This window comes from Lepus europaeus, chromosome 2, assembly GCF_033115175.1.
Source record: "Lepus europaeus isolate LE1 chromosome 2, mLepTim1.pri, whole genome shotgun sequence".
Classification (NCBI taxonomy): domain Eukaryota; kingdom Metazoa; phylum Chordata; class Mammalia; order Lagomorpha; family Leporidae; genus Lepus; species Lepus europaeus.
Genome location: NC_084828.1, coordinates 140,290,214 through 140,303,291, shown reverse-complemented (window position 1 = coordinate 140,303,291; position 13,078 = coordinate 140,290,214). Strand labels below are relative to the sequence as shown.

The window sequence follows — 13,078 nt, the reverse complement described above, 5'->3', positions numbered from 1 at the left end:
CTATACCAGCATATAGAAGGGACTTGAGCATCTGAAGAGTCTGGTGTCCAGTAGAGTTCCTGGAACCAGTTTCTTTTGATACCAAAAGACAGCTAAGTTCACAAAGTTGTGTAATCACCCCAACTCAATACTTAGCAATTACTTCCCATTGCTCCCTTCTCTCAGTCCATGGCAACCACTAATCTACTTAATGGATTTGCCTGTTCTGGATATTTCACATAGATGGAATCAGGTATTATATCGTCTTTTATGATTGGTTTTTCCTTCTGGGTGAATGAACCCGTTTGTTTATTCATTTATCAGATGATGGACATTTAGGTTTCCAGCTTTAGGCTCTTATGAATAATACTCCTGGGAACATTCATTTACAAGTTTTTGTGTGGCCATACATCCTCAGTTCTCTGAGGTATATACGTAGGCATGGGCAAAATGAGTTTTATGATAATTGTTAAACTCTAAGGTTATGACCACTTCTATTGAAATTCAATTTTCATCATTTAGATAGGGAAATTTTGCACTGTGATCACTACAATTTCTACTTTTACATTTTCTGTTAACTAGACTTTTCTGTTTATTACATTTAATTTTCCTTTTTTTATTGGGATAATCAAGAATGTGTGTGCTTGACATACTTTCCTTCTGTCTCAAGAGAATTTGGACTTATGTTTCTATTTTGGAATCATTAACGGAGAAATTTAAACTGACATTTTTCGCAATGTCTAGAGTTAATTCAAGCCTCCATTCATGCTGGAAAATTAATATTAGCACCCTCATGCTTTCAACCATTCTTTTCCTATCATCCCCTTAATGAAGTAATATGGTTTAATACTTTAACATTTCTCATTTGTTTTACCATTTTATATTATGCTTTAGTAATTTTTAAAATTTCTTTTCATTTTATCTGAAGGCAGAGAAAGGTCTTCTGTCTACTGGTTCACTCCCCACATACCCATAACAGCAGGAGTTGGACCTGGCCATAGCCAGGAGCCCAAAACCCTACTCCTACATGGGTGGTGAGGACCCAAATACTTGAGCCCATCATTGGCTACCTCCCAGGGTGTGCATTAGCAGGAAGTTGGATTGGAGGAATTGGAACTTGAACTAGGCACTCCAATATGAGATGCAGGTGTCCCATCCCAAGCAGCATCTAACTGCTGAAGGCACCCGCCCCAGCCTTCGTAAGTTTCTATCCTTGCCTGTCAGTTCCCAGATTTCTTTGCTCATCCCTTTTTCTTATTTAACACATCTTTTTCCTTCCTAGATTGAGTATTTTCTAGGAGTGCTTCCTCAAGTTATTATTGCAGATGGACTTTCTGTTAAGTTTTCTGAGCCTATATATAAAAAGGTCTTTATTTTGCTCTTAACTCTTGAATTACTGGCTTTAATATAATTTTCCCTCAGAACTTGAAGATACATTGTTCACTAGTTTTCATTGTTACTGATGTAAATGGTGATTGTGGTCTTAGTCATAGTCTTTATTCTTCTGTAGAAATTCTTGGGACTTTCTTTGGCCTTTAAAGTTCTAGTATTTTACTGCCCAGGATTTACATATTTGTCTTTTTCCATCCTGCTAAGCGCTTGGTGGATCCCTTTTATCGTAAGGTTTCCACTTTTATTTTGCAGATACCATTTTTTGTGTAACTTTCTATTGAATGCTTTCTTATTAGATATTGAAACTTCTAAACCTTTGACCTTACCTTTTAGTTTTTACTCTTTTGTTCTTCTGCACTGTATTTTTGGAGACTCTTCAGTAAGATCTTGCTTTTTTAAAAAAAATTATAAACAAGTTGCAGAGGCAGAGAGGGAGGAGTGGGTGGCCAGTGCTGTGGCACAGGTTAATCCTTCACCTGGCATCCCATATGGGCACGGTTCTAGTCCTGGCTCCTCTTCTGATCCAGCCCTCTGCTACGGCCTGGGAAAGCAGCAGAAAAGATTTCCCAAGAATTTGGGCCCCTGCACCTGCGTGGGAGACCCGGAAGAGGCTCCTGGCTTCGGAATGCGGCCATTTGTGGAGTGAACCAGTGGATGGAAGACCTTTCTGTCTGTCTCTCCCTCTCACTGTAACTCTACCTCTCGAGTAAATAAAATCTTTAAAAAGACAGAGAGAGATCTGCTGGTTTACTACCCAGAAGGCCACAATGGCTAGAGCTGCACCAATCCGAAGCCAGCAGCTTCTTCCGCGTCTCCCCCACAGGTGCAGGGGCCCAAATACTTGGGCTGTCATCTACTGCTTTACCGGCCATAGCAGAGAGCTGGATGGGAAGTGGAGCAGCCGGGATTTGAATCTGCACCCACATGGGATGCCGACACCGCCGGCCCCAAGATACTACATTTTACTAGTCATGTTGTAATTCATTCCTAATAACATTTAGACAGTATGTGTGCCTGGAAGCAGTGTGCTTTCTCTACTTGTGTTGTGTTTTAATTTGTCCAGAAGTAAGGACAGCAATTTTAGGGTGTACACATGCTTTTTATTCAACAGATCTAAGGATAGAAACTCTGAGGTCTTTAAAAATTCTCTAGCTGGAATCTGAGGTGCCACATGTAGATCGTTATGCCCAAAGGCACAGGTCCTCTCTGCACCCCACTTCACTGCACTTCTAGTTTCCTGTTTGTGACATGTGGTGTGTGTCTTCTTCAGAGGGCGTATTTTTCTCAACAATTTTTTTGGTGATTTGCTCATCTTTGTGTTTTACAATTGATTCACCTACATGAGTGTGTAGTAGCTGACCACTAATGATTATGAGGGAGGAACAGGACAAGTAGCTGAGGAAGAAGGGTTCTGGTGTTGGTTTTCTGGGTGAGTGCTCCCTGCCTCCCTCCTGAGGGTCAGCAGCTAGCTGCCTGGGACATTGCACTGCTCTGCGGCCCAGTGTGCATCCTTGCTGCTTCACACTGTGAACATAGGCCTCTGTTGGCTCTTAGCAGAAACCTCTAAGTGGGGAGGGCCTGTTTGGCCCAGCTGTTCCAGACGCAGCTCACACAGGTTAATTATCCTAATATAGAGGACTTCCCCTCCGCCAGCCTCCAGCTGTCTATGTTCACTGGCTCTAGCTTGACGCTGTCCCCTAACCACTCCTACCTTTGTAGATGTCCCATCCTACTGTGGCTCGGGCTGTGGCTTCCTGCCCCACCGCTCCCACCCTCCTCAGTGTGATCTTGTCTGCTTCCAGGAGACTGCCAGTATATTCTTGTATTTCCATGTATTTACATTTATTTGAATATAAATGTCATTTCTTCAAAGTTTTTCCTAACTGCTCAATTTAAAGTAACTTCCAGTTACTTGGCATCACTCCAGTTTATTTTCATTGGAGCATTCGTCTCTATAGTTACCTGTCCTTTGCCCGTCTTTCCAGACCTAAATGCAGACTTTGTGTTCTGTTTACTGCTATATGACTAGAATGGTGCTTGGGTTATGGTTGACATTCACTGTAGGATAGTTGAATTAAATTAGATTTTTTCCCAGGAACCAGGCCTAGCAAGTATTCTGTGTTAACCTCTGTTCAAGACATAAAGCCTTTATTAACCTAACACTTTTTCCTGACAAAAAAGCTATACATTAATCTATTGAATAATATAAAATGTAAAGTTATTAACCTTCAATTTTCTAAGAACAAAATTATAAAATGACAGGAAGTCCAAATTATATTTGCCTGTAGCAAATATGACTGTATGAGATGCAGTCCCAGGTAGATTGAAATGCAGTATATTCTCAGGCCTTATTATTTTGTACCTCCTCTAGCAAACTCAGATTTCCAAGTTCTTAAATTGGGTTAAGGATTTATCCTACTAAATAAGGTTTTTTACTTGTTCTCCACATCTCAGATTAAATTACCAGCATTAGTCAGCCAATATGTAATAGTAATGGACAATTTCAGCTTAAAAACATTTATCGTGAGGGTTAATCAAAATATTTGTTAAATATTCAGAAAAATAGTTTATTTACATAATCATATTTACTGCTTCTATAACTCTCACGAAAGAAAATTCCACTGAGTTTTTAAGTAGATTCTATTGCCAAATATATTTATTTTCTTGGTCCCTGTTTAATTAATGTTATAAAATTTGGTAACATTACTATTTTCTACAGAGATTAAATGTGGTCCTACATTTTGCCTTGAAAATATTTTAATATAAATTGAAAAAAAATTTTCATAGAAATCAAAATCATCTGTTCAATGAGACAAAGTTTTTATTACGAATCATGTGTGAGTACACTGTAGGTTTATGTGTACTTCTGCCATCAAGAGGATAAGCTTAAATTTACAGAGAACCTCTCACCTTTAATACTCTGGTGGAAATTATTTTAATTTTGTCCTACTTCTGTTACTTAGGCAAAGATGCAATTTATACAATTCCAGTAAAAAACATCCTTGCTGTGGAAAAACTAGAAGAGAGTTCCTTTAACAAGAAAAATGTAAGTCATATAAATATTTAGAGTTTTAAATTCCAAATATTACAGTTGAAAATTTACAAGTTTCAGTGTTTACCATGAATCAATTAATTTTAATTCTGTTGTAAAATTGTTGTAATTGATATTTCATGTAGTCTGCCTTGTTTAATAAGTTAAAGATGCTTTTCTCAGTATTTCCCTATTATCAAACTTCCCTATTTGACATTCAGGTCTCTAACCGATACAGTCTCAATCTCTCTGTCCCACTTTGTCGTCTGTGACTTACCAGTACCAGTGCTTGTTCCTCAGTATCTTTCCACTGCTTTGCCTTCACTCGTACTTTCTCCTCCATAGGCGATTCCCTCCCTTTATTTTCATATTAGAGTCCATTCTTTTGGACATGGGTGGCTCCTCAAAGTTACATTCTGTTGTACTGCTTAGTGATTTGGATTGTCTCTGGGACTAACTTGTTTGAAAAGTAACATTCCATAAGATATCTTAGCAACAGTTATCTAGCCAAGGAAACTTAGATTTCTTTTATATATTTTTTTGCTTTGTACTGTGTGTTGGTTTTAGATTCTGTCACTAACTTTATTTTAATTACCTATGAAGATGTTCCAAGTAATACATACGGAGAAGCCACTCTATGTCCAAGCAAATAATTGTGTAGAAGCTAATGAATGGATAGATGTACTCTGCAGGGTGAGCCGATGCAATCAGAACCGGCTCAGTTCTTTTCATCCCTCTGCATTCCTGAATGGAAACTGGCTGTGCTGTCAGGAAACCAGTGAAAATACTCCAGGCTGCAAGCCATGTACTGCGTAAGTTTCTTTCTGATTAAAAAAGCAGTGTTTCAAAATATATATCCGTACAGTACAGTGTAATGGAGTATTATTTGGCCATACAAAGGAAGTACAAATACATACTGCAACACAGATGAACCTTGGAGGCATTATGCTGAGTTACAGAAGGCCATGAAGACATGAAGGCCATATATTGTATCAAAATGTGTATGAAATTTCCAGAAAAATAAACTCATACAGCCAGAAAGGAGATTAGTGGTTGCCAGGGCTAAACAGAGGGAGGAATGGGGAATGCCGAGTTTCCTTTTAGTGTGGTGAGAATGTCCTGAAATTAATAGTGGTTGTACTTTTATATATGTAAACCAATATTTAAATAGACTATACAGATGTTTAAATAGAAGCATGAACCTGAGTGGGATAACAAGAAAGAGTACTTAGCATTCTTTGTCGAATTGCGTAGAATAGCCATTGCATCCCTGTAGGCTTAAGTTGTAAGATCTTGCCTTTGTGATGATGCATAGGTTATCATAATGTTACTTTAAACCTGCCTTCTTGTGATTATATTCACGTAACAGCCAAGGCTCTCTTGACCCCATTTTTAAAAAATTTTTCATGAAACTAAATTTCTGTAGTTCCAATTTTGTTTGTAGTTTCAAAGCATCAAAAGTCTTTGGCATATAAGTAAACTTTTCCCAATGTGCTTCATTTCATTTTTACTATAGAGGTGTCCCTGCAGACATCCAAATAGATATTGATGAAGACAGAGAAACAGAAAGGATTTACTCACTTTTTACTCTAAGTTTACTTAAGCTGCAGAAGATGGAAGGTAATTGCACTATTAATTTATTTTTATATAACCATGGTCTTTATTTTCAATTCCAGAAGTATTACTTTGGCATTATGTAGGAGCTGAAGATACTCATACTTTAACCAAAATGAAAGTTGACAAGTCCTGAATGGGATATTTTTTATAGGCATTCAGGAAATAAAAATACTGCTTTTGCATAAATGTGATCCTAATAAAATTTATGTATTTTAGTCTTCAATGTATTGCCAAGGGAAATTTTCCCAGCTTGAGACCCTTAAAAAAACCCTTAGAGTACAAGTTGTGTTTGTGGAATTTAGTTGTCTAATCAGAGATTTTACTGCTCCTTGCAGAGGCCTGTGGAACAATAGCAGTCTATCAAGGACCCCAGAAGGAACCTGATGATTATTCCAACTTTGTAATTGAAGATTCTGTAACAACCTTTAAGACAATTCAGCAAATAAAAACCATCATCGAGAAGCTGGATGAACCTCATGAAAAGTATAGAAAGAAAAGATCAAGTAGTGCGAAGTATGGGAGCAAGTATGTATTTTTTAAGCTACTGTAAACAAGTTTTTGACAGAGTTTAAGATTGCCTTTCCTGCCCTATCCTCTCAGCTGACTTCCAGGCTTCCTGTAGGCCTTCACCTGTCAAGTCTTTGTATAACTATGCAAGTTTTCTCGGACACTCAAAGTCTGAGAGCTTTGGTCTGTTTCAATTTTGCTATCATTAGATTGTGTTAATGCTGTACTTTATCAGCACTTTTATGTTTAATTCTTTCCTTGAATAGTTTATATCTTTGTTTTTAATGATCCTCCTTTCTATCTCTTACACTACACCTTACATACAGTTAAAAAAAAAAGTGCTTTTATATTTTTAAAGGACCTTTTGTGGATCCATCTCAGATGCATGAGGCTTCAAAAAGGGCATGGAAATGTGTTTTTTATTATTTTTATTTGAAAGGCAGAGAGAAATAGATCTTTCATCCTCTTGTTCATTCTCTAAATGCCCACACAGCAGGGCAGAGCCAGGCTGAAACCAGGAGCCAGGAGCTCAATCCAGGTCTTTCATATGGGTGGCAGGAACACAACTACTTGAGCTATGACCTGCTGCCTTCCAGGGTAGGCATTAGCAAGAAGCTGGAGTCAGAAGCAGAGCTGGGACTGTATCCCAGGCATCCCGATGTGGGTTGCAGGCATCCCAAGCAGTTTCTTAACCACAGTGCCGAGGCCTACTCTTCATTTCCTTTCCTTTCCTTCTTTCCTTTCTTTCATTTAGTTAGATTTATTTGAAAGAGTAACAGCAAGAGAGAGATCTTCCATCTACTGGTTCATTCCCCAAATGGACACAATGGCCAGGGCTGGGCCAGGCCGAAGTTAGGAGCTTCTTCCAGGTCTCTCACGTGGGTTCAGGGTCCCAAGTATTTGGGCCATCCTCCATTGCTTTCACAGGCACATTAGCAGGGAGCTGGATCAGAAGTAGAGCAACTTGGACTTGAACCGGCATCCATATGGGATGCCCGTGTCACGGGCAGTGGCTTTACTTACTATACCCCAATGCCACCCTCTGCTTTATGTGTTAATTCCATTTTCCCCATGAACTTTTTAAAGCATCCTCATAGTTGGCTATTACAGGGAATAACACCAGCAACAGCTAACATTTATTGGAAACTTACTCCACTCAGGCCACTAGGCCTAGGACTTTATATTCATTTCATTTGGATCACCGTTAGCGACAGTTAACAGAAAATGCCTATTGATGTGGCTTAAACAGAAGTATTTTAGTCTTAGAAATTCAGTCCCAAATTCTACGTTTGGTTAATTGAACAACAACATTGTCAAAGACTTTGTGCCACTCAGCTGTCAGCAGTAAGGTGAGTTGTCATCTTTATACTTGTCTCCACCTGGTCACAGATAAGCCTAGGTAGCTCGGAGCCCCACATTCATATATCATAGTGTCCAGAAACAGAAAAGGCCATTGCCCTTCTATGAGGAAGGAACCTCTTTGAAATACAGAATCACACTATACTAGAACAAAGTCAGAGTCATGTACAGAAAAGATAGGAAGGGGATGGTTCTTGGGCCAGCAAATAATTGTTTGCCACAACATAAACTGACTGGTCCTCACATCAGCCAATGTGGTTTTATCTCTGTTTTACAACTAGAGAAACTGAGGCTCAGGGAAATTTTAAATCCCTTGCCCAAGGTTACACAACTGATTAGTGAGGGCTCTGAATTCTGGCCCTGACACTTTAAATATTCTTCAAAGATTTTATCCATTAATACTTTCTTATGAATAAAGATCAGTTCAGCAGGCATAAATGTTTTTCCAGATAGAGTTCATTATATTAGAAAAATTGTAAGTACTTTAATTCTGTCTCTTCTACATTTTGATAACTGGTTCTCTTCCCACAGTAGTAATTCTGTTTTCCTGGCACCCTGGGAAGTTCCCATGTGAGTTCTTAGCCAGTGCTTGACCATCCTTCTTAGATAGTAACACCCCTCCGCATAACTATACATACTCTGCCCCTGCTCAACTTTATTTTTTCCAATTTTAAAAAACGCCAACACTGGGGCTGGCACTGTGGTGTGGTGCATAAAGCTGCCACCTGCAATGCCAGCATCCCATATGGCACAGTTTGAGTTCTGGCTGCTCCACTTTCATTCCAACTCCCTGCCATGGCCTGGGAAAAGCATCAGAAGATGGCCCAAGTACCTGGCCCCTGCCACCTACATGGGAGACCCGGATGAAGCTCCTGACTTCAGCCTGACCCAGCCCCTAACATTGCTGCCATCTGGAGAGTGAACCAGCAGATGGAAGATCTGTCTCTCCACCTCTCCAACTTTCAAATAAGCAAGTTTTTAAAAACTGTCAGCATCTTTTTTTTAATTTATTTATTTACTTGAAAGGTGGAGAGAGAGAGAGAGAGGTCTTTCATCACGGTACTTGAACTGGTGGCCATATGGGATACCGGCATCTCTTGTACTTAAATATTTCACTTATTTTCCTTATAAGCAGAATGTGTTTTGTTTTGTTTACAACTATATACCTAAGGGTCTAGAATGGCTCCTAAAGTCAACTAAGTGACCAGTAAGTGGTTAAGAATTAGTGAAACAAGACTTGGCATGTGATATTATCAAAGGAAAATTATAGATGCTTAGTGGATTCCATTATGCATTGCTCTTTAAAAGTTTATTTTTTAGCTTTTGAAAAGTTTCTTTTTGTTTTCTAGGGAAAATCCAATTGTTGGGAAAACATCTTAGAGTTTGACCAATTGATTCAGAAGAACTGGAAAATATTTTTCTTGGATTTTCTCATATTTTGTTCATAGTATTTAAGAATGAACATTGGCTTCAATGTCACTTGCATTCACATTGTATTTAATATTTAATAATTGAAATTACCTGTTTGAGAATCCTGATATTGATATATTACTAGAGAATTTGAAACCCAAGATTCCCTTCATATCTTCTGTGTCCAAATCCATGTTTCTGCAACAACTTTTTAATAGGACAAGTCTTCCTAAAGAAGGTTCCTAAAGACGCTTTGTAACAAAGGGAGAACTCTTCCATAGCAAGAAACCATCAGTTCTTGTACAGCTGTTCTGTGGACTTGTTTTCACTACCATTAGTGCCTGCTCTATACTGCCAACATCTGTGTTTTACTAGAAAAATCTCAATTCATGACAATTCAAAGCTTTCCATTTAGTTCATCTATACCCTCCCTCTTTAAAAAAAAGAAAAAAAAATCCCTTTGGTCCATTAGTCATTACATTAGGTTACATTAGTGTCAGTAACAGAAACTTCAGAAAACTGCCAGAGCATTCGTGGAAGTTGGGTGGATCCTTTTGCCTATGTAGAGATGCAAACAGAACTCAGCTCGGAAGAATCAGGGAACATGTGCTGTTGTGTGCATTTTGTTTACATTTGAGATGAGTGATGGCAGATGAAATAAAATGAGACCACTTTTTTCCATTGTTTTAAATATCAGGTACTCATCTTCTTGATTTGAAAGTTCTGATTAACATGACTTCTAAGGCTAGCTCTTCTGAAAAAGAGGAGAAAGTAAACCGTGAAAGATGGTCGTGGAAGAATCACTTGATTTCACTGGCTAATTCATGTTGTAACAAGGGCCACCATAAGGATGCCCTTCTTACAGTGTTAGGTTGTGATCTAACTCAAGAACAGTCACTCGGCGCACTTTAATAATCTGGACTGCCCCAGGTTATACTTTAGATACTCCATGGTATCTGACTTTTATGATCAGTTGAATGATCAGTGTTTAAGTCTAGAAATAATGTTATCCTGAAAATGTTTATATTTCATTGCTATCTCCTTATTGCTTGCTAGCCAAATGGAATTTGGGCAAGCAGCTGTTTGAATCCCATTTTTACCTGATAATTTACTTTTGTTCTGAAAACCATAACTGTAAATAAGCAGTTGAAGCAAGTTGCCATCTTAAAGTTAAGAGGGGATATATTTTGCTTCATCAGTATTAAAGACCATGGTACTCTTGTCTTTGTAATTCCAAACATTTTCTAAATGTGGTACTTTGAAACTTGGAGTATTTAGTTATGTTTCTTTTTAAAACTGTGACTTATTAGTGTAAGTCTAGCTAGTAGTGCATTTTTTATTTCCCTCAGCATAAGCTATATTTCAATATATACTTTGCCAATTATCTTATTGGTGATTGTTTTTAAATTGTATTGTTTTTAGGTAATAGTCTGAAGAACATTGGCACACAAAGTTGTTTTATAAATGTTATTTCTCTGAATGTGAAAGAAAAATCAACTGGTTATGTTTAAGAATCAGAAATAGTCTGTATTATGATCGATTATTACTCCTGGCCTAAAGACAGATTTGAAAGTTCTTTAAATTTTATGAACTAGTAAATCCCATAAACTACACTGATTTATAAATATAAAAACTTAGCCATTTAATAAATTTCTCATTCTTGAATTTCATCAATTAGAATTCCTCTTAAGAATCTTGGAAATGTCTACCTGCGATGACTATGTACCCATTCATTACTTTTTAGTGATTCTTTCGTCCTTTGCTATTTAAGATGGAAAATATTCTAACATCAGATCTTCAATTGTGATTGTTTTGAAGAGATCACAGCACAATCCAAGGAACCCCAACTATGTGAAGAGAAGGGTCCAGTCATGTAGTTTTTTTTTTTCTTCACATGGCACTTTAAACAGCCAGTTTGACTGGAGTTAACCTGCCTAAAAGTAAAAAGTAATGAGAGATTTCTTTTCTTTGACAGTCTGTTGAAATAAGAGTCCCTGTCAGTAGGACTCTAAGGTAGCCAAGGATCTAGCTTCCTAGGTCCTCGTTCTTCTGATGTTACTCATGAGGACTTTGATTTTACTACCTGGGCGCTCTCTGCTTTTTCTGCATTTGAAAATATACATAACAGGTCACTTCTCCCTGAAACCCCAGGATGGAAAGAAAAGAATGACAAATGGAAACTTGCCATAATGACAGTTCTGGTTCTTAGTTTAGCCATTTCCATAAATTGAAATTGTGGTGATCTGGGGCTTGTTTTGTTTTTGTTTACTTACGTTTTTTAATATTCATTTAATAAAATGATGGGCAATAGCAAAGGTTTTTATTCCCAGGAATATAATTTATCAAATTGAACTATTTTATTTGCCAAAGAAACAGCATTTTATCACGGGTAATGGTTAAATGTCAAAACTAAGCTTTTTCTATTATGTTAAAAAAAAAGTGACAAATGATGTGGCTTTTGTTTCTGAAACCTGATTTCATTTTTTATTAGAAAGGCTCATTCATGCCAGATTTTGAAATACAGTTGTTTTCTGGTTTTTTTTTTTTTTTTAAGTGAAAGCACCTTTAATTTGCTCTAACGGTACATCCTGTAAAGACAGAATTCCCTATAGCATTTTAGGTGTCCTTACAGTATGTGAAAAATACAAGACTCATTCTAGAGTTGCATATCAATCTTAATTGATACTATCTGCTTCCATTTTTATTAACTTGGAAATTAATATGTTGCTGGTAAATATTGGTTTTTACAGTGTCCAGTTGAAAATGTAAGTTATCGAAACTTAATGTAGTGAATTTGTGTAACCATGTTGTATTGTTGAGAATGTATTTTTATTTAAATTTTATTTTCTTATCAAGAGTATTATAAAAATTAAAAACTTTTGTAACTGTCGCTTGGAAATAACTCAAATAAATTACAAGAAGCATGTCCTTGTGAGACCTTTCTTTCTTATTGATTTAGGAACTTCTTATATGAAATTATCATAGCTTGCCTATTAAAGGAATAGTGAAAGTGAGAAGTCTCTAATAACAAAGTTGAACAAAGCCATCTGGAAATGGCTTCAGTGTTCTGTTCCTGTACTCGAAGCCAGGAGCCTGGAACTCCCTTCAGGTCTCCCACGTGGGGGGCAGGGGCCCAAGCAATTGGACCATCTTTTGCTGTTTTCTCAGGTGCATTGGCAAGGAGCTGGATCAGAAGGGGAGCAGCCAGAAGTTAACCAGGCACTCATGGAATACTGCTGTCCTAGGCAGCAGCTTAATCTGCTGTGCCACAACGCCAGCCCCTCTGCCAACTTTGTCCTTGTTTAGTCACTCAATAGACTTTGCTTTGAGACCTGTAGTAGCACCATGCAGGCAGGTTCCCGATGTACCCTAGAGCCATGCACATCAGGTGTGGAGGAATAGATTCCATAGTTAAGGTGGGTTCAGCTTTTTGAGAACTATCGCTTTCCACACTGCTCAAAAAAGTCAACATCAGAGCCTCCTCTTGGGCTCTGCACTGACCCCTATAGATTAACCTACGCTGTAACTTGACTCTCATCACATCATCTTCCTGGATGTCAGAATCTGACTGTGCTTTAATAAGAGTATCAAGTGACAACACCAGCGACCAGGTTAGCGGGCAACTTCTGGCCCCTGACAAAGCCAGGGTTCTTCCCCCTCAGTTTCTCGGCAGCCCTTTTGACATCCCTGAGTAAACCTTCCATGAAACACAGCCCCGGTGACTCCAGAGGGATTTCAGGTTGATAAAGAGGAAGGGGTGGGATTCGGAATCTCTTCAGGATC

The 13,078-nt window shown here is 38.1% G+C and overlaps 1 protein-coding gene across 2 annotated transcripts in view; it reads left to right on the top strand.

Moving 5' to 3' along the window:
- The window catches only part of RASA2 (RAS p21 protein activator 2), a 138,215-nt gene extending 126,013 nt beyond the window's left edge, over positions 1–12,202 (top strand). For both annotated transcript variants that reach the window (XM_062213941.1, XM_062213934.1), the window contains exons 20-24: positions 4,335–4,417; positions 5,006–5,214; positions 5,919–6,022; positions 6,355–6,544; positions 9,235–12,202. In XM_062213941.1, the coding sequence (XP_062069925.1) occupies positions 4,335–4,417; positions 5,006–5,214; positions 5,919–6,022; positions 6,355–6,544; positions 9,235–9,265 (617 nt within the window). In that variant the 3' untranslated portion in view covers positions 9,266–12,202. The remainder of the gene's footprint in view (positions 1–4,334; positions 4,418–5,005; positions 5,215–5,918; positions 6,023–6,354; positions 6,545–9,234) is intronic.
- The last annotated feature ends 876 nt before the right edge of the window (positions 12,203–13,078 follow it).